Source organism: Lemur catta, chromosome 15 (genome assembly GCF_020740605.2).
Source record: "Lemur catta isolate mLemCat1 chromosome 15, mLemCat1.pri, whole genome shotgun sequence".
Taxonomy (NCBI): domain Eukaryota; kingdom Metazoa; phylum Chordata; class Mammalia; order Primates; family Lemuridae; genus Lemur; species Lemur catta.
In genome coordinates this window covers 47,137,206-47,163,984 of record NC_059142.1, presented here as the reverse complement: position 1 = coordinate 47,163,984, position 26,779 = coordinate 47,137,206, and the positions used below count along the sequence as shown (strand labels likewise).

Genomic DNA, 26,779 nt, shown 5'->3' with positions numbered 1-26,779 from the left:
TTGGTTGTTGTAAGTCATTCAGTTAGTGGCGCTGCATCACGGGAGCCCTAGGAAACTAATACACCACCCAACATGTCCCCAGAATCCAGCCCAACAGGACTGTTGCTCCTGGAACATCTCAAATCCCTCCCTCACCCATGTCCCACCCAACTCTCCAGCTCAACACCTTGCCTCTGCGTACCTCTGCTAAAGAATGCTTTACCCCTCTTCTTCCCTTCCAAATACCTACTGATCCTTCAAAACCTACCATGGTCACAGTCTTTCCTCATCCCCCAGTAAGGTAAGCCTTGACCTCATCTTCTAGAGCATGTGAAACTTCCTTGCAGCCTTTTCTCGTCAATGCAGACATTCACCTGGCAATATCTGAGCACTGGCTGGAGCAGTCATCAGTTGTGTTTTACTGTGGAGCATCCACCCACCTCTTCCACATGGCTCTCATGGGGCTCTTCGTGCATGTTCCCTGCCCCACAATTACCTACCCCAACATGGGCCCAGGACTCTAGCGTGAGCTGATCAGAGTAGCACAGTCTTCTGTCCTCAATGAACCGGCCCATGACCCATGACCCAAGCAGGGCTCTTCAGAATCCAAACTTGGAATTTTCTGAACCAGAGAGTAAGAAATAGCTCTCTTCTTCCGTTGAATCTCAAGCTGTAAGACTGTAACCCCGAGAGACAGAGTAAAGTCTTAGTGGAGAAGAAAACGTGCCTTGTCCCCAGGCCCAGCCTAAAGGACGTGAGACTAAGGCACCGGCCTAGGCATGAGAAGAGGCCTTGAGGCTTAACTATCCAAAGACTGGTGAGTCACGCACACATACACTCAAAAACACATGTGTACAAAACACCTAGTGCACACGCATCTCCCAGTGGAGCTGAAGCCTATAGACCCCTACGGTTAGGAAATGACAGAACTAGAATTTGAACCCAGACCCTCCCAACTCAAATCACTGTGCTCTTTCCACTACAGCATCTGAGGGAAGGCTGGCTGGGGCTGGGCCGGCCCACAGAGGGTATTACATTAACCAGGTCATCGTGTTACGATAGCCGGTGTTTGGCAGGGAAGTTCCTGAGACTGACTCTTGGTGGTGCCAGCCCTGACAGCCTGACTCACATCCACACAAACCACATGAGCCCAAGAAAGACACGGGAATGCCATGTCCCAACTGACTTCCAAGGACGGGCACAGGAACCAGAGTGTCAGTGTGGTCAACATGTTTTCTTCCTGTACACGAGTTACATGGGAAATCAGAATCCAAAGCTCACCCCGTCGAGTGTGGAGTTCCTTAATGCCAAGAGACTTCAAATGGATCACAGAAAAAGTCCTTTATTTTGCCAATCTTATTCCTACTGTGGTTTGACCTTTGATAGCGGGTCTGGGATACTCAGAGGCTATTGAACCACCATTTCTCTTTGCCTGGTGCTGTGGAACGAACATTTGTGTTCACCCCAAAATTCCTATGTGGAAACCCTAATCCCCAGTGTGACGGTATTTAGAGGTGGGGTCTTTGGAAGGTAATTAAATTTAGATGAGGTCATGAGGGTAGGGCTCATGATGAGATGAGGGCTGTTTGGAAAAGAGGAAGAGAGACCAAAGCTCGCTTGCTCTCTCTCTCTCTCTCTCTCTCTCTCTCTCTGTGCCACGTGAGAATACAGAATACAGCAAGAAGGCAGTCGCCTACAAACCAGGAAGAGGGCACTCACTAAAACCCGACCACGCCAGCACTCTGATCTTGGACTTCCAGCCTCCATAAATAAACATTTGTTGTTTACACCACTCAGTCTACGGTATTTGTTACAGTAGCCTGAGATGACCAATACACCTGGGCAGCGCCAAAAATACATAGCCTGAATGTTATTGCCCCCTTGCCCTTTGTAAACGACTGCCCTACGTTTGGTCTCTCCCTGGACATGTTAATGTCATCATCTTAGGAACGGCTCCAGCAACACATTTCTACCAAGATGTAGCTTCAAGTTCCTTTGCAGACTGTGGGTTTTATGAGGATGGGGCTCAGCGTTGCAACACCAGCCCCAGGCACCGTGCCTTGGTGGGTCAGGTCTGCTCCAGCGACATCTGGTGAATGAACAAACAAAACTTGAAGAGAGGAACTCAGGTGGTTTGATTGGAAAAAACGTGTTAGTTCATTTCTCACATGATCACTTAAGCTGATGCTTTTCGGGCTCAATTCCTTCCCCACGGTGTGTTAAAGTTCAAAGCTTAACTCTCTGAAGAGAGAAACAGAGAGAAACAATCTTATTTCCTTTATTTCCAAGTCTTTGGAGAGATTGTACCCCTAAAAATGAAGCCTTATGAACTGACTTGCCTGTCACTTTTTCCCCCTCTTCCGGCCACTGTCTCCATTTGGTGGGGACTAAATTAATAAACAAAATGGTGTTGTTACTTGGAAAGGTTTTCTTTTTTTTTTTTTTTTTTTGGTTTTCCCCCAAATCTATCTGGGCAGGCTCAGGCCAGTTCACCATCAGGGGTCCTAATTAAAGTCTGAAAATACATTGTAAGGCAAAGCTGGCAATACAAAGCCACACATTACAGCAGCCTGTTAACACGAAAATCAACGCAAATTAAGACACAGCCAGACAGAAACCAAAGCAACTTGCTATTGCATAAATTACGTGTATTAGAACCAGGGAACGTTAGCGCTGGAAACGCTGCCACCAAAGCCCTGGAGACACATAACACTGCAAAGCTAAGCATGTCCAGCCTTCATTTACAAGGAGTTTGAAATAGATGATGAGGCTTTCTGTGGCAACTCTCTAAATTGCTATGTGACTGGAATAAAATCTATCCTTGGTCCATTCATAAGTTAAAGGCACGGAGGTAGAAATAGGTTTTAAAAATCATTTGTTGTGGCATTTGTGTGTAGACGGAGAGGGGTGGGAGGAGGTAACTGGAAAGAGGCTGTAGACAAATGGAGAACCAGCCCAGCTCAGCCTCCGTGTTGCCGTCTGTGAAGTGGGAACGCACCCGACTCAGTCCTCAGACTGTTGTTTAGTGAGATCACTGAGATAAGGGGTATGGGAGCCCTTTGGAAACTGCAAGCAAATGTGGTAGCAAATAGTGGAGTTGGGGTGTTTTGTTTACTCATTCATTCATTCATTCATCCACTCATTAGTTCTTTTCAAAAAAGGATTCCTGGCAGCTGAGCGTGGCAAATTCTCCCTTTCCTTTCCACATTCTTGTTGTGGGCATGTGCACATTCGTGCTGAAGGAAGGACACACACGCAGGCTTCTAAGTGCCTCCCAGACAGGACACCTCACCGCTCTCCATTGCCACCACCCTGAGTCAAGCCACCCTGGAGGTCCCTGCCCTGTGGCCCCTGCCATCCCAGCTGCCGGTATGGACCTTCCCTAGTAAGCTGGAACATTCCATCTCAGCCGAGGGCCGATGACTTGAGTCTCTCAGGGCTCCCCACTGCCTCCAGGATCAAGTCCAAATGCCCTGCACCCTCAGTCCAGCCTCACTGCCCCCGGCCCAGCCATACTCAACCGCAAGAATGCAACCCCCACCCACCCCACCCCAGGACACCCAGACAGCGAGGGCGTTTGAGTGCCCGGATCACGGACGTATTCCCAGCACCTAGGACAGTGCCCGGGGCAAGGCTTTAGGAACAGCTGTTGAATGAATGGGCCCCCTTCAGTTCTGGGTCTTTGTTCTTGCTTTTCTCTCTGGCTGCAACACTCTTCCCTCTCCCTTTGTCTGGCTAATTCCTACTCCTCTTTCAGATCTCAGCATTCAGGGAATAACAGATAACCTCTATTGGTGACCTCTTGGCTTCACTCTAGAGCACTGGCCTTTCTCCTCCTGTGGCCGCACAGAACTGTCTTTAACACAGCTTCTCCATCTGCGCTTTATCACCCAAAAGGTGAGAAGCCCAGCATGGGCCCTTTCTCTTTCTCAACTGAGACTGATGTGTAAGTGATGTGCTAATCCATCCCCTAAGCTGTCAGGTCAGTTACATCCAACTCATGTTATAAAAGCATGGGGTAGGAGACAGGGTGGGAGTTCCTGCTCTTACAGCACATTACACCCCAGCATTCTAAAGCCTGGTTTTCTTGTCTTTATTTGCCTTATTTTGGCCATAAGCCTCTTAAGGGCAGTGCTGACTAGGGTTTCCCAGCTTTTGTCTCATGACCTGTTCTTAGTAGAGATTCATTGTTGAGTGACTCTATTTGGGAGGCTTAAAAGAGGAACTAATAATAGCAACTGGATGGGCTACTTTGAACTTGCAGTTGCTTAAGCACGCTGGCACCAAGGCCCCACTGGTTAATATTTCAGTTCCTTTCTTTTCTCTAAGATTGGATACCATCTAGGTCATTGTGTTCCTGCATGTCCCCATCTACCAAACAGAGCCATGAGGTAAAAACCTGCAGTCCCTTTTGTCCAGCCCTCACTGGCCCCAGCTGATAGGTGGGCATGACGCGAGTTTTATGTCTTTTTGACCTATTTACCCAAGTGCAAAGACGTGAAGTCACCTGGCCCACAACACTGAGAGCTGACAAGGAGAAATTAGGATGGGACCTACCAAAGCAAACATCTCAGGGGTAGTGGCAAAGGTCATCAGGATAAGAAGATTTTTGCTCAGGGAGGGTCCTCCCAGCCCTGAATCTGAGTCACTGTATCAGGGAGGGAGGGAGGGAATCACAGAGGTGGCAGGGTCCTTCCCTTCCCGATAGCAATCTTGTTGAGAATGTCCTCTCTGCCCTCCTCCCCTGCTGTCCACAGACATCAGGACCTTATCACAACCCCTGCCACGTGCGTGCCTGCCCGGTTTGTGTCTTCCTTTAGGGCACTGCCAAGTCCCCAAGGCAGCAGGGTGGCTGAGAAAAAGAGGCTTGAGAGGTCACAAGGTGGACAGATTCTCGGGGGGAAAAAAATGCCAATTCTGAGAACAGAAATCAAACCAGGTGTTTGACTAAATTGACAGCTCAATTCACTCCTCACCGAGGCCCTTTTTAGAAACAGCCTCAAGTCCCTGGGAGCCTCTGACCTTCCTGTGGTGAATATTGATCGTTGATTCCTAGCTACGCCACTGCCTATAACTCCAGCAGCCACAGTGGCAGCAGAACACTGGCTAGACTCAAAATTAAACCAGGGGCAGAGAAGGGGGAAAGCAGGGAGGAAACGAGATCAAGGTGCAAAGTTAACATATCGCTAATCAATGCTTGTAAGCAAACGTTATTACAATACGCCATCGACTCTGCTTCTGGGCCAGCCTGGCAGACAGTTCAAGTGAGTGGGCAGTGCCGGGGCTTTGCAGCCTGTCACCACCTCTGTCTCACGATCACTGGTCGTTCTCCTTCTCTCCTCCAAGAGACCTGTGAGTCATCATTGCTCAGCAGCCCAAACCCCCATCTGGAAATCCTAGTCCATTGCTTGAATCTGGCCACCCAGCCAGAAGACATATGCAAGGGACTTCCCAGACCAAGAATTTTCAAGAAATATGTTGCTTGTTCGTCACAGGTGAAACCAGCATTGGCTTTCTCTGCATGTGCTGCCGACAAGAACCAAACTAGGGTTGCATTGTCAAGGTTATTCACTGGGTTCTCAGAATGTCTTACGTATTTTCAGCTTGGCCGGGCACAGTGGCTCACATCTGTAAATCGAGCATTTTGGGAGGCTGAGGTGGGAGGATCGCGTGAAAACAGGAGTTCGAGACCAGCCTGGGCAACAGAGCGAGACCTAGCTCTACAAAAAAATTTAAAAATTAGCTGGGTGTGGTGGTGCGTGCCTATAGTCGTAGCCACTCGGCAGGCTGAAGCGGGAGGATCGTTTGAGCCCAGGAGTTTGAGGATGCAATGAGCTGTGATCACGCCATCGTCCTCCAGCCTGAGGAACAGAGCAAGACTCCATCTCAAAAATATATTTATATATATATATATTTTTCAGACTGCTTGAAGAGCTGGAAAAGACGCCAACTGAATGTATTTGTCCTCTTCTCTTTTTTAAAGCATGGGCCATTCATTCTTCTGTCCCCTACTGTAATGCAAGTTGCCTTACATCTCCCCTATTTTAATCGCTTGAAAATTTTAAGTTTTAGTTGATTACTAAGTCCTTGGGATTTTCCCTTAGATTTCATTTTGATTTGCTTCTGGCTATCTTATCATTTTTAAGCTTACAAACGTTTGCTAGCACTGCCCAGCTCAGATTTGCACAGGACACTGGCAAAAATGACAGCTCACAAGGCCAAGGGCAAAATATGCTGGTTGCTTAACCTACAAACAAGTGCAAGGGGCCTTGTACCCTTTCAGTGCACAGATGAGCAATCACGGACGATGCCCCCAACGACAATGCCCTCTGATAAAGAGATGTGTGCTGATTTGTAGGAGTTTTCTTTTTTACAAAACAATAGTTCATCATTATTTTTAATATGGTCCATCTGCAAACTAGTGAACCCACAAAGCAGATAATCTACTCCCCCGTGGCAGAGAGCTAACTATCATAGTAGAAGCACTTCAAGTCTCCCTGGGCCCCGGCTTCTCACTACGTGATGTGGTGATGGGGTTGCTCTTTGACCTGGGCTACTGGAAATGGGCTCGAAGCCCTGGGGCTACAGGCCACAATCCCTACTTTATCTCCATGTCAGTGGAGTTTAGGAAGTCTGAAAAGGGACGCCAAAATGCGGAGGCACTGGAAGATTCTGTTTTTCTTGCCCCAAGGATCCCTCTTTTTCTGCAACAATAAATGACATCAGAGTTATGTTGTGGATGTCTTTTTCTGCCCACAAAATGGGCAAACCACATCTACCATAGCCAGGTTAAAAAAAAAAACCAGAAAACAAATGGTGTGTGCTAGCCAGGAGGAAGTAAAAGGGAAATGTTATAGCAACTTTTAAGTGTTGCCTTGGGGGTTTGGTCTAGGAATGTGCAGAATCAAGCAGATTCCAAGAGGACAGACGAGTTCTACAGCTCAGCTTGGGGAGGGGCGGAACACCAGAGCGTGGACAGAACAAGGTGTTTCTGCAACATAAGCTGAGAACATGGGTGTGACCCTCCAGCCAGGGGAGAGGAACGTGGGGGAGGACAGGGGAACAGAGCCGCTGTCACAGTGACTGTAGCAGACCTAGCGCTCAACAAGCACCAATATATGCCAGGGGCTCTTTTAATGCCTTATATGACTTAACTCGATTCCTCCTCATGGCAACCCTGTGATGTCAGTGCCATTATTGTCTCTTTGTAGAGATGAACAAACTGAGGCCCAGCAAAGTTTACTAATTAGTCCAGTCTCCCTCCCAGAGCTAGCAAGTACCAGACCCCAGCAGTCTGGCTCCAGATCCCATGCTGTGGTGAACTCGCGCATACATGCCCAGAAGTTTGGATCCAGTAGTCCAAGTACTTGGAGTACTTGAACAAATATTTTTGAGCACCTACCACATGCCAGGCATTGTTTTAGGCACCAGAGGCATGAAGAAGACAGATAAAGGTTGCTCCTCTAAGGAGCTGACATTCCAGTGTGAGAGACAGGCAATAAAGAAGGAAACAGAGGTCATGTCAACAGGGGTACAGGCCATGGAAATAAAACTGGGGAAAGGGTAAGGGCTATGCCTGGGGCAGCGAGGCAAAGCTGGAGGGAGTGGTCAGGAAAGGTATCTCCAAGGACACGGCATCTGAGTGGAGAGCAGAGGACAAGAAGGGACCAGCCACTCAAAGCCTGAAGGGAGAGTTTGCCAGTAAGAGAGAACAGCGAGTGCAAGGGTCCTGAGGCAGGGAAAAGTGTGTTTGAGGAACAGAAATAAGTGCAATATCAGGAACATGAGGAGAGGGTTGGAAACGAAGTTGGAGTAGGTGAGATAAGACCACAGGCATCTGCAAATGCAGCCACCACACATCCCCAGCTGGGCAGGCCTCCCGACCGATGGTTGGATCAACTTTTCCCATGACTGACATCTAAATCACATTTCTCAGGTTGCCTCTTATACTTGGATAGCACGAAAATCCTTCATCAGCACCAAAGGGAGAAAAAATGTTGAGATTCCAATCTCATCCTCCTTGACAGCTCTGATGGCAAGGCCAGCCCAAGGACAAGGCCCTAGAATGGGAGAATCTGGGTTTGAATGTTGGCTTGGCCACTCAACAACTCTGAGTGAGTTACTTTACCTCAATTTCCTCATCTGTGAAACACGAGAAAGGTGAGATGGTAGCAAGAATGAAATGGGGTGAAGCCCAGAGCCTCGCACTTTACAAGCACTCAGTAAAGGGTTAGCTCAGGGCTGGGGAATCTTTTCATGTTGGAAGGTTGCATTAATTTAGCTATAATCCAATAAGGCCACATTCAAGAACTTCAATTAGATATACTTTAAAATGTCCATTATTTTGTAAAAATCTAACTACTATGAACTTAATAATTTCAAAAAATGAAAACTACCTATTAATTTTAAAGTTAACTAACCTTTTAATGACTTTGTTGTGTCTGCTTTTTGTTGGAAAGCAATTGAATATCTGGTGCAGCACGGAGGTCTGCGGTTTCAGTGGATCCTCTAGATGGGTGTCAGTTATTTGTGACCTTAAGGGCATCTTGATTTGGGTTAGACAGGAGAATGTAGATTCACAGCAATGAGTGGTTAAAAGCAAGAAAGCATTTTTCTGGGCATGTTGTCGAAGGTGTGGGTATTCCACTGCATTTTTCCATATTTCAGCTAGATCTTTCTGATCATCAAACGATGACTTTAAAATGTTATCTATTGAGAGCTCGATCAATTCCATCTGTAGTTCTTTAGGTGCCTTGGTGATAGCAGCTAGGTGAGACTGAAATGCTAATTTGAGTGTGATGTCATGATTTTCAAAGTCAGTGAAACTTCCATTGTATTCTGCAATTAATAGGTCTATAACAGCTGCGTATTCTTCAAATGATTCGCATATATCATCCTGCTCATCAGTGACCTTTGCTAACTGGGGAAAATGTTCATCCAAAATTTCCTTTTGAGGAAAAGTGTTTTGAAAAAAGATAGCTTTCTTTCACAATGCTTGGATTTTTTGCCACATATCATATATGGACTTAGTTTTACCTAAGAAATATTCAAGTCATTTTGATTTGACATGATGGCACACAGAAATGCTACATTCCTATAGAAATCTTCTTTCAACAATTCACATGCTGATTCTGTTCTTCATAAAATTTAACTGTCTGTGCTTGCAGAGATAAAATTTTGGCTGACACCTGTCCCTGCAACAGTCAATGCATTTTAGAATGATATGGCAAATCCACACTGAATACTTGATCGTTCAACTTTAGCATGTTATGAAACTGATGATGCTGTGTGGCACTTGTACAAATATAGTTTACGATACTTATAACTTGTTGCAAAGTGTCACTTAAAATAACTTCAGCACAGAGATTTTGCTTCTGCAAGATACAATGAAAAGAAATGAGAGCATCTGGATCTGTTAATACTTTTTTAATCTTTGCAATAAACCTTTCATGTTTTCCTGTCATGGAAGGTGCACCATCTGTACCTACACTCACTAAATTTACCAAATTCAGTCCAACTTCATGACATTTATCCTGAAAGTTGTTGAAGATATCTATTGTAAGGTTGGTGGCGGGCACCCCTCCCCTCCCTAATGAAAAAAGAAGCCCACGAGACCTGCCGAAAACAATGCCTGCAAGGCACAGCTAAATTAAAGAATAGCCACACCTGGATGGATTACCCTGATAAGGGTCTAGATTCCTGACATCCATACATACCACCAGCCCCTCCTAGTTCTCAATACCCACCCTAAAACCATAATGGAACCGAAAGACCCCCATTCCCCAGCTCTAAAACACGTATAAGCCCACACAAGACTTCTGGGCGGTGCGACTTCTCAGGCCCCTCTCTCAGGACCCGTGAACCTCTCTTAGGACTCGTTACCCTCACCCGGGAGCGCTCCAATAAAGCCTCTTTACTCATCCCTTTCATCTCTGCTCGTCTTTCTTTCTCCGGCACGGACCATCCAAAAACCTTACATCTATTCCCTGTGTTCTGTTCATAAGAGTACCCAAAGCAGGTAACTCTTCGTAGCAAAGAAAATCTTCTGTTATGACCTGAATGAAAGATAAAACCTGTGCCAAATCAGCAATATCAGCTGACTGATCCAAACCTATAGAATAATACATATTTTCCTTTTGAAGTATTGCAGGAAGTTGTTCTGCTAAGTTGAAGGCTAATTCATGCTGCCGATCAGTTATGGTTCTCCTTAAAGGGCCAATTGTTTGTACTTTGAAACTTTATCAAGGTCTAAGCATCCTACAACTTTGGCAATGCATTCTTTCACAATTTCCACATCACTGATGGCTTCCCTTTTTCAGAGTATATAAGCTACTTTATAAGTTGCTTCAGTGGCATTACTTCCAGGTCTTGTTGCCGCTTGACAGAATTATCTTTGCTTTTTCCTTTCATCTTTTAATTTCTGCAATACAACCTTTCATAACCTTTCTCTCTCTAATTTAAAATAGTCGAGTTCCTTATGAGTGTTATAATGCTGATGGGCATTGAATTTCTTTAATGTTGATATTGCAGTATCACAAAGCAAGCAAATAATCTTATCTTTAGCAGAAACAAGATAATATTGCAATTCCCAATCCTCACTAAAAAATCTGTTTTCTTCCTTCAGTGTTCTCTTGGTCATCTTTGACATACTGGGCTGTTAAGCAGACAGAATTAAAAAATACTGTCGAGCTGTGCAGCTATTCACAAATTCCACTTTTGTTATTGACAACGCACCATTGTCAAAAGCTGATAACAGACTGCTGTACTCAACCCCATAAACTCTCGTCAACCAGCCTTGCACAGTAGTGGCCCAGTCAGGTGGGGGAAGTTAGAACTAAATCATGAGCCTAGCAGCTGTCAATTGAGGCCTTATGGTTTACTAATGTTCTAATTGTGCTGGTCAATCTGGGAGGATTATTTCATTGAAACTGATTTTATTCTTTGGTATTTTAAATATGCTCATTTTAAAAATAAAAAAATATAAAAGACAAAAATGTATTAATAAAGATAAAAGGATTTGTTCCGTAAAATTTGGATTCAGTCAAAAAGCCTAGAAGGCCACGTATGGCCTTAAGGCTGCAGGTTCCCCACCCTAGGTTAGCTATTGTTGCAGTTGTTGATTTAAACGCAGAAGTTGGCTCTCTGTGCACATATACATAGGGATTAAGAGGCATTTGTCACTGGAACCCCATGTCCTCCTTCCTTGTTTTGTCATTTGGACCTTTTGTCATACAGAGTAGCCAATTCACATCGACAATTCAAAGGGACATTATTTCTAATAACAATAACAAAAATAACCATAGATAACATCTATCCATGTCTATAGTATGCTAGGCTCTATGCTAACTGCTCACATGTTTTACTTAATTTCACCCTCGCAACACTGCTATCAGATATGGGTGCCATTACTGTCTCCATTTACAAAAGAGGAAAGAAAAGCTCCAAGGAGTGACGTAGCTTGCCCAGGGTCACACGAATAGAAAGTGGCAGAGCTGGGATTTGAGCTCACACCATGTGGCTCTAGTCCTCTTAAGCGTGACATTTAGTCTTCAGTGCAACAAACACTGATTGAGCATCTACGACGTTAGAAGACTCTGTTGGAAGCAGAGGAAAAGGGATACGTCATAGAGTCGATTGCAATGGGTTGAATAATGTTCCCCCAAATTTTACGCCAAGCCAGAATCTGTGCATGTGACCTTATTTGGAAATAGGGTCTTTGCAGATGAGGTCCTACTGAATTAGGGTGGCCTTAACCCAGGGACTGGTATCTTTACTAGAAGTGGGAAGTCTGGACACATGCACCCAGCAACACCATGTAACAACTGAAGCAGGGATCGGAGCCCACAAGCCAGTGACACCAAGGATTGCCAGCAGGCAGCAGAAGCCAGGACAGAGGCAGAGAACAGATTCTCCCTCGGAGCTCCCAGAAGGACCCAACCCTGCTGACACCTTAATTTCAGACTCCTGCCCTCCTGAGCTGCAAAAGGACACATTAATGCTGTTTTGGGCCACTCGGTTTGTACTAACTTGTCCCGGCGATCCTAGGAAACTCACACACTAAGAAAAAGAAAAAAACAGAAAAGAAACTTCTCAACGCACCCCTGGACCCTGTTTGGCAATAAGAGTTCCCATCTGAAAGTCACCGTTCCCCAGCGGCCGTGAGCAGGCAGCGGGTGACGCGCGATGCATGATGCGCGGCCTCACAGGAAGCACAGCTTTCCTGTCCGCGGTGCAGGCTGGACAGCCGTCGGCCTCGGGCCAGAGGGCCATCCACCTGGCCCCTGTGACCAGGCTCAGATGCAGAGAATACTTGCACACAGGAGGAAAGAAAGACGGGGGCCCACCGAACTGTGTTTGCACCGGACCCGCGAGACGCCCTTGCTGCCCAGGAAGCGTGTGCGGATGGCGACAGCTCGTGAGAAAAATTTGCAGGCCTCACAAATCTCAGCTGGAACAGTGAGGCTGCTATTTCCCCACTAACCCACCAGACACTGAAAGCAGAAGTTCTTCAGCATTTGGCAACCCAGGTCCGTTTGAGGATCTGGTGAATGCTGTGTACGGATTAACTCTTCTCCCAGAAAAAGAAAAAAAAATACCTATATGCAAAATTTGGGGTGCCATTTTAGGGCATTTTGAGCTCCTAAAAAATCACTTATTGGTGAATAAATACTTATTAATTGCCCACTATGTGCCAGGCACTGTGCTACACGCTAGGGATGTGAGTGGGGAAGAATAGACAAGGCGCTTTGCTTCCTAAAGTTCAGAGCTAGGCGGGACGTATATGAGTTTTCTGTGGCTGCCGTAACATATTACCATAAACTGAATGGCTTAAAAGAACAGTTCAGGGGACTAAAGGTCTGAAATCAGGATGTCAGCAGGATTGGTTCTTTCTGGGGGCTATGAGGGAGAATCTGCCCCCTGCCTCCATCCTGGCTTCTGGGAGTGGCCGGCAGTCCTTGGAGTTCTTGGCTTGTAGTTGAATCTCTCCAATCTCTGCCTCCGTCCTCATGTTACCTTCTCTGTGTGTGTCTCCCTGTGTCTTCTCTTCTTATAAGGATACTAGCCATTGGGTTTAGGACACACACTCTATTGTGATATCATCGAGATCCTTAACTAATAACATTTACAAAGACCCTATGTCCAAATAAGGTCACCTGTTGGGTAGACATGAATTTGGGAGGGTGCTATTCAACCCAACACAGCTGGTCAGATGATGAAACAATCACCATCAATAGCAGCGAGGACAATGACAGAGAACACCTGAGGTGTCCAAGAAACCTTTCCTGAAGCCCTCATGTAGAACTGTGACCTCAATAGTGAGTAGAAGCTAATTAAATGGAGGATGGGGAGAGTGCACCAGGAAGAACCCATCCCACGAGACCCGGGAGGCAACAAGTGAAGACGGCTGCGAGAGAGAAGGGGTGAGAGGAAAATCGGTTTGTGAGATGTAGAACAGTTGGGATTTTATCCTTAGGGCCACAAAATGCCTCTGAAGGACTGGAAGCAGAGGTGTGTTTCTAGAAAGTTCACCTTGGTGGAGATGAGGAGAAGGGACTGGAGTGGGTGAGACCAGACACAGGGATGCCACCTTCCAAGGGCCCACACCTCAGGGGAAAAGCTCCAAGCTCGAGGATGCAAATGGCCAAAACTCTGCGGAGGTGCCCTGCGCATTACCCTAACCGGTTAGCTGGAATGCTTCCCGCTGAGCCAGTCAGAAGAGTTTAACCCAGTGCTGGCCAATTAGACCAACATTAGCCCAACAAGAAAACCCAGAAATCTGGAAGCTCAGACACTTGTTCTCCATCTAAGCAGGGAAAGGAGCTAGACATTTGAACAAAAATTTGCGATGGCTGCTTTATAAACACTTCGACTGGTCAGATGCACACCCTCTCCCCTTTTGTAATCCCTTCGAGTTAAGAATACCTTAAATGTAAGTCACCTCTCTCATAAATAAGCCTGTGTGCCTCATGGACTCTTAGTTGTTCTTCAAAGTCCATCTTCTCCCTTGAACTCCCAGGCTGGTTCCACACACTCCCCTCTGAACTTCCAAAACTCCTGATTGCAGACTCATGTACTTGATTATGATTCTTACTTTCCTTTTAACTTATCTTCTCTGCCAGGCAATGAGTAACTTAAGGGCAAAGATTTTTATCTTGTTCACCTCTATGTATTCCCAGCACACACAATAAATGTTATCTGATGGATGGATGGATGGATGGATGGATGGACGGATGGATGGATGGATGTACAGATGGATGGAGGGATGGATGGATGGATGGACAGATGGATGGATGGATGGACAGATGGATGGATGGAAGATGGATGGATGGACGGATGGATGGATGGATGGACGGATGGATGGACAGATGGATGGATGGATGGATGGATGAATGGGTGGATGGAGGTCAGATGAATGGACTTCTTCATGATGCTGTACTGGCTTCAAACCAAATCAATTAATAAATTAATCAAATCAACATAGATCCATCAATTGCTCTTTAAGTGCCCCCTACAAGAACTAGGATAAGACATCGAAAGAGACACTAGCTTGGCAACCTCAAGACTCACCTCATTCCTTCTGAAGCCATCTTATCAAGGTTGGCAGTGTCCTTTGTTTCCGCCCAGTTTGCTCCCAGGTCACCCCACCCCATGTCATCAGCCAAAATGATCACGAAATTTGGTTTCTGGCCTCTTGTTTTCCCACCGATACAAAAATCCACAAAAGGATAAAGAAATCCTGAGAAACTCACTCCCACGAACAAAACCTTTAGAAAAAGCCAGCCCATGGTGGTGAGGGGAGGATCCGATTGTTGAGACTTTTCCAAGAGCTCCTTTTCTGCTCACTTTCAATGCAGGGAGTCCCTGGGGAGTAGGGATGGAGTTTGCAAGAAGATACTGGTGGCAGTGGTGGTAGCCGTCACAATGGCTGCAGGAGTGATGGGGGCTACACAAATGAGGCCCCCACCTGGAATCCTAATTCAAGAAAGTCGGGAAACTTGCAGCTCCTAATTTGGCTTGATCCTCTGTAGTCGGTTTTCCCACCACGGCTTAACAAGATGAAGGGTTTATGTTAAACAGTGTCAACGACTGCCCTTTGGCCACCTAAAAAGTGACCCCTCTTTCTTCAGGAGTGTTAGAACCACAGCATAAGCCTTGCATCTGTTAGGGACTGCATCTGGTGACTACAGGACGAATTCTCACATCTGCAGAACACCTGGATGTTCTAGAAGCCACAGCCTCAAATATGTTTCTGAGCTCCAGATGGTTGAGGGCTTCATGTTTCTGTAAAGTTTCCTGAAAGAACAAAAATTGACAAGAAAACAGAGTTAAAATTGCCAGTGCAGCTGTGTTTTACTCAGTAGCTTAGGAAATAATCACTTTTCCATGCCAACAGATGTTTTCCTTTTTATTCGAATATTTAACTGGTTCATCAGTTTCTCCACCTGAAAAATAATGATAATAATAATATTTGCAATGGACCTATAGTCACAGGCTTGGATGTAACATTAGAGATGATCTCGGTCAACCTACTCACTGTATAGATGAGGATGCTGAGGCCTAGTATTCCGGGGGGAACAAGGACCAGCTCCAACTCTGCTTACCCACCCCTACCCCCATGCTTCTATGCTTCACAAGAAATTCCCAAATTAATTGTGCCTTTATCAAATCCATTGAGAAATCTAGAAGAAAGAGTGAGACCCGTATTACCAAGACACTATTCTCTGTAACAGTCATGCTATAATCTAACATTTCTATATAAAATTCTTGATAGAAATTAATATTGGGGAAAAAGGAAATGTAAAAAAATAAGTTAATAATAGAATCTTGGTAGAGGGTATATGGGTGCTCACCAGAGAACTCTTTCAATTTTTTTATTTTTTGTAGAGACAAGGTCTCACTATGTTGCGCAGGGTACAACATAGACCACTACGTTGGTCTCAAACACCTGGGCTTAAGCAATCCTTCCACCTCTGCCTCCTGAGCTGCTGGGATTATAGGCATGAGCCACCATGCCCAGCTAGAACTCTTTCAATTTTGCTGTATGTTTGTAATTTTCTTTTTTCTTTTTTTTTTTTTTTTTGAGACAGAGTCTCACTTTGTTGCCCGGGCTAGAGTGAGTGCCGTGGCGTCAGCCTAGCTCACAGCAACCTCAAACTCCTGGGCTTAAGCGATCCTACTGCCTCAGCCTCCCGAGTAGCTGGGACTACAGGCATGCGCCACCATGCCCGGCTAATTTTTTCTATATATATTTTTAGTTGGCCAGATAATTTATTTCTATTTTTAGTAGAGACGGGGTCTCGCTCAGGCTGGTCTCGAACTCCTGACCTCGAGCGATCCACCCGCCTCGGCCTCCCAGAGGGCTAGGATTACAGGCGTGAGCCACCGCGCCCGGCCTGTAATTTTCATAATAAAATGTTAGAACAAAATTTCTTAATGGAAATGGGTCCCTTTAACATCCTGACCATGTAATTTTAAATAAGAAAATCTAAAGACATGTTCAACCAGTGATTCTCACACTTGGATGTACCTATGAATTAGCTGGGGCTTTTGTTTATTAAAATGCAGACTCAGTAGGTAAAGCTGGGTGAGGCCCATTACCACTAGCCTTTAGATCCCACTTTGAATAGCAAGGTACTGGAAAACAAAAACATCATGAATCTGGTCCTAGAAGAAAAAGGAAACTGCTTAACCTAACTAGAGATGACTCAGCTTCAGTGGACAAACACAAAAGCAACTCATCAGACTGGGTTTTAAAAGACAGGAACTGAAGGTTATACTTTAAGTTTCAGGTTGCAAACGGAGCCAAGAATAAAACCATATTACTGCTAGTTCCCTTAAAAGCCCTAAATTTGCAAGTTTAATAAGAAGACACAGAGTCGAAATTCTGGATCAACTAAAAACCTCAGTTGCACACCCAACCCATGGAGGGAATTAAAGGAGAACCAATTTGTAACACATAAAGATGCTACCAGGACCAGGGTTACGAGAGATGTTGTTTCCAGTTGCCAGTCCCTTCCAGCCAAGCCAATGGTCAACTGGAGTGGCTGGGGGTGGTTGGAGGTATGTAAATTCTGGAAGACTTAGATAAAATCAAAAGGACCGGCAGATACACACATAATCAAAACAAAAGGAAGTCCAAGTAAACAGTCATGGTCATCTGCCCGCCAATGAATCAATTGTTCAGAAATGCAAATTCTTCCGTTTTCCAAAAGGAGAGCTATTATTTCAAATTCAATTAGATTCAACTGGTATTTGTTGATCTTGAGGCCCCAAAGACTTCTCCCTTTCTAGAGAAAGAGCCTTTGCACAAGGAGGGTGCTGAACAAACCCTTCTTGACTGGCTAGTTGATTCCCAGGTCATTCTACTGGCTTCTAACCATGAGCAACAGTCAGAGGAAGCTTTTCTTCTCAAAGCTACTTAGCCTGGAACACTGGAGCGGGCTCAGACCTGGTCAATAATCCATTTCGGAATGATCCAACGTACAAGACTTCAGGGGAAAAAAATTCACTTAAGAAAAAAAGCTAAAATTAAGGTGGGAACATAAATAAACAGATTGTGTTTCTTCAGTGTTCCGTAATAAAACATTCCTTTGAGGATTTTCAAAGAGAATCATTAACACTTAAATTTTTCATAGAATGGAAATAAGCTAATTTAGCCAGCACACCATTGCATTATGCTTCACACCCGCCTCTCCAGGGAGACATTTAATCCCTTCCCCATTTTTTTTTTTTTTTAAACTAAAGGGAAAAGGCAAACCAGACATTCCAAGAATGGACTCTCAGGCAAAGGCTTCGATGAAGATCCAAATTCAAACTCTGAGCTCAGATCCCCTAAAGGAATTGGCCCCACTGCCTGACCTCACATGTTATCTGATGTCACTTTCCCAACTTTTTCTTTACGCGTCGTCACTCTCAGAAGAGAGACACAGGCAAGGAGCTCCCCTCCCAGCTAGGAAGAAAGGGGGAAGTCCTTAGCAAAAAAGCATTCACCCCTCCTTCCACCGGGGTGGAAGGTGCTTGACCACTGTACTCAACAAATCCCACAACCAAGACTCGTCTGTTCCATCAGGGCTCAGGTGGCCACGATGGGTCCTTGCTAAGGACAAGGATCCACGTCTTGATGCTCCCCAGGTAGGAGCAGAGTGAACTCTGGTTGCCAATCATTAGCTTGACTAATGATTTATATCCTTCTCTACAACCCACATTTTAAAGCAGGCTAAGTATGCTGAAGTGTGACCTCGTGTCCGATCCCAGGCTGGCTTGTAAGTAAAGGCACCAGTGAGCCCCCAAATGACCCCCAGGCCAGAAGGACTGAGCAGCGGAGGGGATGAGGCAACCCGAAGACACACTGAACAGGGTCTGAATAAGACAGAGCTGGAAGTCCTAGGGCTTCCTGAGCCACTCACTCCATCATCTGACCCGGGGTCCCCACGGGCCTCTCTGTGGCCAAGCATCCTCCTAGAGAACCTTGAAAACAGCTGAAATAACAAGGAGGTCAGGCAGACCTTTCTGGCAGAGGGCTCTGTTGGTTTTCCGGAGACAAAAGCTTCAGATGAGCTGAAGCCAAAAAAGACAAAAGAGCAGGGGGAGTGGGTCTCTGGTTGCAGAACACTGTTGTTGTACCCGTCAAATCAGAACACAGTGTGTGCCGGCTGGAGGCAGGGAGTCATGCAGGGGCTGTGGGCACCAGCTGCCGTGTGCAGTCTGAAATGGTTCTCCCATGCATTCAGTCATTTGTCCACCAAATGCGTACTGAGTGACAGGTCTCAAGCCAGGCGCTGCATACAGCCATGAACAGAACACACAAAAATCCCTGCCCTCACACCACTTACTTTTGGGTGGCGGGACAGGGTGGGTGGGAGGAGAAATGAAATCAGTAAAATTAAATATCATGGGGAAAATCAAAGCAGGGAGGGGATCAGGCCTGTGAGGGTGGGTAGGTGCAAAGTTAAAGAGGGTGGCGGGGGGCCATCGCATGGAGAACGTGATGTCTGGGCAAGGCCCTATAGGAGGTCAGGGAGGAAGCCATGCAGCCGTCAGGAAGCCTTGCAGAGACAGCAGTCAAGGCCAAGGTCTGGCACATGTGAGGAGCATCAAAGCAGCCACTGGAGAAGCAGCAGAGTGAGGAGGGGAGAGGATGAGACGGTCAGAGAGGAAATGGGAACCTTTGCTGCGTGCAATGGGAAGCCAGAGAGGAAGAACTGAGCAACCACAGCAAGATCTGACTTATTTTATAAGAGGTTCTAGAATACACAAATGTGCAGTGCGGGGCAGCAGGTATGAGAAGAAGCTGAGAAGTTAAGAGTCCGGTTGCATCAGTCTGGGAGAAAGACAGGGCTGGAGTGAGAATGAGACCAGCGAAGAGCCTAGGGCACAACATTTAAGGAGGCAGCGCTCTCTTTTGGGTGGTCGCCCTGCACTCGCACACCCAGGCAGCAAGCACCTCCTCAAACTTTGCCTCACCCAGTTCAAGTCCAGGTGGAGAGGAAAACCCAGTTGCCACTGCAGCCAGGACAAATTTAATATTTACACGTAATAAACATCCTCACAGCCCCTCCCTTTGCCCCTAGACCCCAACATGTCATTCTGGCCCAACTTGGAAAGATTGCTTCCTTAGAGTATGGGGGCAGAGGGGTGCAAAGGACATCTTTGATTGAATGCCTCCATCCAGGCTGGGAGAACAATACCGCTTAGAAAATTTAAATGGTTTTTGTTTTTTTTTTTTAAACTTGGAGAACTCAAGCCAAACCCAGTTGCTGGGAATATCACTTCTGTGGACCCAAGGATGCCAGGAAGCCCACCCGCAGGGGGCACATGACATCCTGCCTAGTTTTAGGCTGGAACCACCTGTTGAGACTGTCACAGAAGGAAGCCATGCCGCAGGTGCCAATTTGAGAGAGCCTAGGTGGCGTCATGCCATGCATCTAAAAACCCAGTAGGCCTGCGGAAATTATATCTGGGTCCTGGCACACAAATCAGAAAAACAGAGAGAATGGATGGACCTCAGAATAGCATCTTTCCTCTGAACACTGTCCTCCACTTGAGAGGACAAATGCTGAGCGTGCTGAGTGATGCGGTCCAAACGAAAGGGTTCAAGGCCAATTACCTGAAATCTACTCTCTGAAAGCCTAGTGCCAAATTTTAAGGACTTTTTACAAAGCTGTGTTACATCATGGAAGTTGTCAAACATACAGAAGTTGAGAAACTCACATGTACCTACCTAACGTCTACATGCAACAATTAATTATCAACACAGCGCCCGGCCAGTTGTTTCCCCACAGTCTTCCCTTTGCCTCACCCTCCACATATACTGGATTATTTTAAAGCAAACCCCAGATAACATATAAATTTATCTATAAATATTGCTATCTCATTCTCTGAAAGATAAGAATTCTTTCAAAATATCACGACCACTCCATTAAGACCTTCCTTTTAAAAATTAACAATGTGTTAGTATCATCAAAAATCCAATAGGAAAAAAATCTAATCAGTGCTCAAATGTCCTTCATTGTGTCATCAATTTTTTTTTTAGTTTGTTCTAATTAGGATCCAAACAAAGTCCAACACGTGCTGCATTTGGTTTGTGTGTCTCTTCTCTTTTCATTTATAGGTTCCCCCTCTCTTTTTCTCTGCAATAGATTTGTAAATACATTGGGTTGTTTGCCCTATAAAATTTCTCAGATTTTGGATTTAGCCGATTGCTTTTCCCCTGGTGTCATTTAAAATGGTCCCTGGCCCCCTTAATTTTCTGCCAAACTGATTTGTCGATCTAGAGGTGAGATCAGGGGCAGGTTGGATTCTTTTGGCAGGCCTGCCTCACACATCTCATCTTTCTCCTTGTCATGTTAAGCCTGATCAGTGCTTCATGTGTCAGAAAGTTCCATTTTTTTTCCTTTGTCATTTTTGTATGAGAATAGAGAACTTTCTCTTACATGCTACATACTCTCTCTTCTTTTTGTGGATTTATTCTTGCCCTGGATCTGTTCTACTTCTACAATGAAATATGTTAGATTCTGTTATAGAGTGTTTGTACACCCCCAAAATTTGTATGTTAAAGCCCTAATTCCCAACTTGGTGATTAGGTTTGGAGGGCGGGGTCCTCATGATGGGATTAGTGCCCTTACAAGGAGAAGTACCAGAGACTCTGCTCTCTCTCTCTTTCTTCACCCTGTGAGGACACAGCAAGAAGGTGGCTGTCTGCAAGCCAGCAACAGAGCCCTCACCAGGAATCAAATCAGCCACCACCTTGATCTTAGACTTCACAGCCTCCGGAACTGTGAGAAATAAATGTCCGTTGTGTAAGCCACCCAGTCTTTGGTATTTTATTAGAGCATCCCGAGCACACTGAGCCAGATTCTTGTTAAAGTTTTATATGAGAGCCACTGAGGCTGAAGTAGGAGTAAGACCAAAACTTGGGGGAAAAAATACTCAATTCAGTGAAGCAGTTACTTGGCAAATTTATCTTTTAGGGAATTGACTTTGGGGGTGTGTTGGCCTGTTTCCAAAAGAATGTGTACCCAGGATTAAGCAGAGTCATTTGCTACCTGCATAACTTTGGATAAGTTACTGAGTCCCTCTATGCCTCAGTTTCCTCACTTACCTAAAAAATAGAGCCATAGTAAACGTCCTCGACACCAAACATAATATGAGAATGAAATAATCCAACACAAGTTCTCAGGAAGTGCTCAGGAATGTTGGCTATTGTTATTCCATCTCTCAATTGCTTCCCCCAACCCCAAAGTTTCCAATTAGATATCATAACCCACAACAGGGTTGCAATCAGCTTCCAGGACTAGCATGCAGTGGCGTCATCATAGCTTGCTGCAACCTCAAACTCCTGGGCTCAAGTGATCCTCCTGCTTCAGCCTCCTGAGTAGCTGGGACTACAGATGTGCTCCACCACGCCCAGCTAATTTTTCTATTTTTTTTAGAGATGGGGTCTTGCTACATTGCTCAGGCTGGTCTCAAACTCCTGACCTCAAGCAATCCTTCCACCTTGGCCTCCCAAAGTGCTGGGATTATAGGTGTGAGCCCAGCCCCACCTTTCAATTGTTTTGAGGATAAAGAGATAACAAATATGAGAACACTTTGAAAACATGCTATGCAAAGCCAATGCATTGCTAAAATTAATATTAAATAAAACCATTCCGAGTACAGATGTTGAAATCCAGGCTCCCTGCAGCTATTGGCTGAGTCTACCAGAATGATTTATCAGCATGTTCTGATGCTGGATTCTGCGCCCAGAGAACGTAGAAGCTTACAAACACTATAGTCACATATAATGCCAAAGAGAAAATGAAGTCATTCTGGTTCGAATTTTTGAAGCTCCAAACTATGGTTTCTTATTACACAATCCCATGGCTGCCTGTGCCATCCTGGCTAAACCTGAGCCATGTCCCTTTAGCTGGGCAGACTCTGGTGACAGTTGCCATCCTTGGAGTACGCCGCCTTCCAGCAAATTCTGGCTTTGGACAGTATAACAATATGAGGTCAAGATGCGGGGTGGGTGTGAGAGGAATCTCCCTTTGTTGATGCTAACTGAAAACGGGAATTACATTTCAACATCAGAAACATTCGAAAGAACTATTTGTCCATGACACTTGGCTAGCTAGATGCCCTAGCAAGAAAGATCCATAAATCTAGGATGGAAACTCCATAAAGGCAGGGACGTTCTGCGTGCTTTATGCACTGCATAATTCTGGTACCTTGCCAGGAAGGTGTTCAGGCAATATTAGCTGAATCAGTGTGTATCACATGAACATCAATGACCCAGGCTTCTCTGCCTTGCTCTGGAAGCCCAGCTTCATCGCATCATTTCCCTAACCTCAGACAACCTTCCAAAATTCTCCTTCCTCAGAAACGCTCACTTGTCATTCTCACTTGTAAAATTGCACTTGTTGAAATGCTGCTTTAGGTAACAATCACATACGTGTCCTGTCCTCTGAACTAGAATGTAAACACTTTGAGAGAAGGAACCACATCCTCTGGGGTGTGGTTTTGTGGCCTGGGAGATGACTGCATTCATCGATGCTCACGAGTGGGCTGTGGATGAAGAAAAGCCGCTCAGAGGAACGATGGGTGTGGGAGGGAAGGATGGAGGCTCCCTGGACCCAGTCCCGCAGGTATCTCTGGCGAGCTCACCTAAGGAAACAGGAGCCCTTCACTGACCACGGCAGTGTGGGGCCCCTCCTTGCTTCTTGTCCACAACACAACCCTGGAGCATCCTTCTAGCTTCTTTGCTGTTTCAAAATGCATGGACATGCTGGTCCTAAAGGGTTAAAATGGAAGCTTACTATTGCGTATTGTTCCAGGGAACCCAGAAGCAAGGACAGGCAGTGCATGTTTAGACAAGACAGGGAAAAGCAGCATCTCCCTCTAGGCAAGAACTGTAGCAGGAGAGCAGGTTTTTATTCCTTGGGCCTTGAGGAACATGGCAGGTGGAGCAACTTCAACTTTGAACTGTCTAAAGAAAGGCTGATTTAATTGGGGCAAAACCCAGAGGTCCCATACACAGCCCTTTCCAACATTTCCATTAGATTTCATGACCCACGATCACATTGTAGAGCTTAATATGACACGTATTTACTCCTAAATCCACTGTGATTAAAATGACTTTGTTTTCAGAATTTGGGCTTGTTTTTTAGAACTTTTGTCAACAGGATCAAGATACTTGATAGAGGCCTCCCTAAGGCTAGGCTCTGTATTTTTTGTTGTTGTCATTGTTGTTTTAAATTTTTAAGCTGTGAGAGGATGGCCAAACTACAGGAGCAGTCGACTATGAAGACTGAGAAGTTGAGAGCGGAATTCAGTGTTGAAATCAAGTAAAAGTTACTCCAGAGTTAATAAGACACTTCCAGGAATACATCCGTACTGCACCAAATGGCACCCACGCATGAGAGAAGTCAGATTGCCACAGGCCCCCACAGGCCCAGGTGGGAGGGTGACCTCGCTGTCCCCAAATACAGCATGCCCTCCCCTACCTCCTGCCCTCCTCCGATGCTGTTCATCCCTCCCTTGGCTCAACAGCCCCTGGCCAGTCCTTCCAAGGTCCTCCTTGCCTGTTCTAGGCTTCCTCAATCTCCACCTCCTCAATCCCCCAAGTCACAGGTTGAAAGAGTCACCGAACTTGACCCTGAGCCAAGCATAGCGCTAAGCCTCCCACACAACCCGATGGTAGTATTATTATCATCATCACTATCTGTGCGTCAGAACCCCTTGGCAAATCCTTAAATTCCCCCAGGAGCATTCATTCCCCAGACTGAGGGGCCCTGCCTCCCTACAAACTGTCAAAGGGCAGGGGGGAGGGCCCCAAGCCACAAGATAAACCCAGCACAACCACCTGGATCACCAGTTCACCGACAAGGTTCCTCGATGGATGGCACAGTCTGTGACGTTCTCTGCCAGCTGGAGAAGCAGATATTAAGGTTTCAAAGCAAGAATTTGCTTCACTGGAATACAAGCTGCTCATCGGAACATGGGGCCGTTAGGCGGGAGCCCAGCAGGTGCGACAGAGACAGGAAGAGGAAGGGTGGACGGGTGGGTGGGAGAGCAGGGTCTCCTCTAGAGGCCCCCACATCTACTCCCCCTCTGTGATGGTTGCTCTGAAGACCCAGCCCCCAGGCTTGCAGGACCCTCCCCTCTGAGATTCCTTTCAATCTACTTACCCAAGTTGAAGTTCTCACAGGCTAGTAAATGCAGTGAGCTTATTTGCAAGCCAGGGTCATATCTGCCTAGCAACCCAACACGAAGACTTGAAGGAGTGGAAGCGTGGACAGAGAACAGGCAGGCCAACTCTGCACAAAGGAATCCGTTCTCATGCAAATGACCCTAAGCTAGAGGGCTAGAAGAGAGAGACCTGGGGACAGCTTGGAGGAGCCAATTTTTTCCCCAAGAAGATATTGGGGGGACTTTCTAAGAGCATCATTATAGCTTTGGCCACTGTAAAGAAAGGGCTGGAGGGGGCTCTGCCTGCCCCTTGAGTTATGACAAAGACAACGGGGGAGGCTAAGAGGGAAGCTGAGCCCTTAACTTAATTTCCTGATTTTTTTTTAGTCCTGTTCTCCAGACTCCAAAGGTTCTTTTGTTCTGATTTAGAAGTAAACAGAGTTAGTTTTGTTTGGGGGGGTTTGCTTAGCATGGTAATGCAGTGCTTTCCATGGAGAAGTTAAAAAAGCAGGGGTTTCACGCTTGGTCTCACTAGGATTAAGGGAACAAGGTGAAGCCAGCCCTTAACCAGAATGGGCAAAAGTCATCGGTTTGTGGCTCACAAGGCTGGGCTGAGGCTGGGTTTCCAGCCACCTCTCCACTTTTCAAACACAGATGGCCAATGTCAACTAAGGATGAGCTGAGCCCTAGGTGCAAAAAGGGCCTGTGCCTATCTGTAAATATGGTGTAGGCTTGGGCAAATCCCTCCAGTGCCCAGTGCCTCCACTTTCCTCATCTGTAAAATGGGGGTAATGAATGTCACAAGCAAAAGGTTGCTGGTGGGGTTAAAATTAGATCACATATTCATTGCACCAATGAACCTGCTCCCCACTTAACCCAACCAGAGCTAGTTAACACCAAAGGATGGCATTTAACCCAGCAGACCCTATCCTAAATTGGTGAGAGAAACCAGCGAGCAGGGAAGGATTTTTATTAAAATTCAGATCGCCAACTCCTCCCGGTGGCGACCCTCCGTGCACGCACTCCCAAACTAGGCTCTCTTTTGAGTTTCTGACATCAGAACCACAGTCTCAGAACCCCAATGAAGGGAGCAGCCGGAGGGAGCCCAAGTCCCTAAAGGAACGCGAATAATATGGCTTTTGTTTCCCAAGAGTTCCCAAATTTGCCCTGGGTGCGCGAAAAGGCGACCATGAAGCCAAGTTTGCGCCCCCGCGGGCTCTGAAACGTCTGGGATCCGACACAGGCTTTGTCCCCACGAGGAGCTCATAACAGGTTTCCCGTGCATCACCCACTTAGTTCGCAGTGACCTTGGGGGTCGGGGACTCCGGGATGAGGGGCACCGAGTCCCTAAACCTCCAGGCCCTTCACCGAGGCTCCCCGCCGGCAAGGCAGCAGTGCACCTGTGCCGACGTCGCCTCCCGCCGGGCAGGGCGCGCGCGCCTCCGGCCGGGGATGCTGACTCAGCCCCGCTGCTCACATTCCTTCCGCGCAACGCGGATGCTGCTGCTGCAGCAAAGGGGGGGACACGAGGCTCCCGGAGCAGCCGGGCCGCTCGCTCCCCGGGGCCCACTGCGGCACTCCCTGCCCACTCCCGGAAGGGGAACCGTGGGGGTGCGCGAGTTGACGAAATTGAGGGAAGTGGGCGCCGCAGCAGGAACTCGGGCGCCGCGCGCGCCGCTCACACCCAAACTGGAAGGAACCTGTTCTGCCCGGGGCGGGCGCGGATCCGCCGGCGCGCGCGTCCCCCTCCTCGCTAAATCCCCAAGTCCTCAGGCCCCGGGCAGGGCTGGCCAGTGGGCGCGCCGGGGGGCTGCGGGGCGGCGGCCCGGGGGTGCTCGGAGACAGGGTGCAGGCGGCCCGGACCCCCCTGCACGCTCGCACTCCCACTTGCATTGTAGCAAAGCGCCGGGGTCTGATCGGGCCGAGCGCGCTCGGCTCGGGGTATGGGGCTGTCGTGCCCAGGACCCCGGTGGCACTGGCGGGGGCGGCCCGGCCGGGGATGGCGACACCGTTACCTTCCGTGACCCCCAGCCCCGGCTGCGGGCGGGCGGGCGGGCGCGTGCCCGGCGCGGCAGCGGTCCACGTGGGCCGGCGCGCGCGCGCCAGGCCGGCCCCCTCCTTGGCGGCGCCCGGC

General features: G+C 46.9%; 1 protein-coding gene across 5 annotated transcripts in view; it reads right to left on the bottom strand.

Moving 5' to 3' along the window:
• ARSG (arylsulfatase G) overlaps positions 1 to 26,779 on the bottom strand; it is a 115,996-nt gene that overhangs the window by 62,880 nt on the left and 26,337 nt on the right. For 4 of the 5 annotated variants that reach the window (XR_006739435.1, XR_006739436.1, XM_045569510.1 and 1 more), the window contains exon 2: positions 14,548 to 15,273. Coding sequence is in view for 3 of the 5 variants with exons in the window: in XM_045569510.1 (XP_045425466.1) it covers positions 14,548 to 14,765 (218 nt within the window). In the remaining 2 variants the exon portion in view is untranslated. Of the gene's footprint in view, positions 1 to 14,547; positions 15,274 to 26,660; positions 26,739 to 26,779 lie in introns of those variants that run through there. The other variant, XM_045569509.1, reaches the window with a different exon arrangement.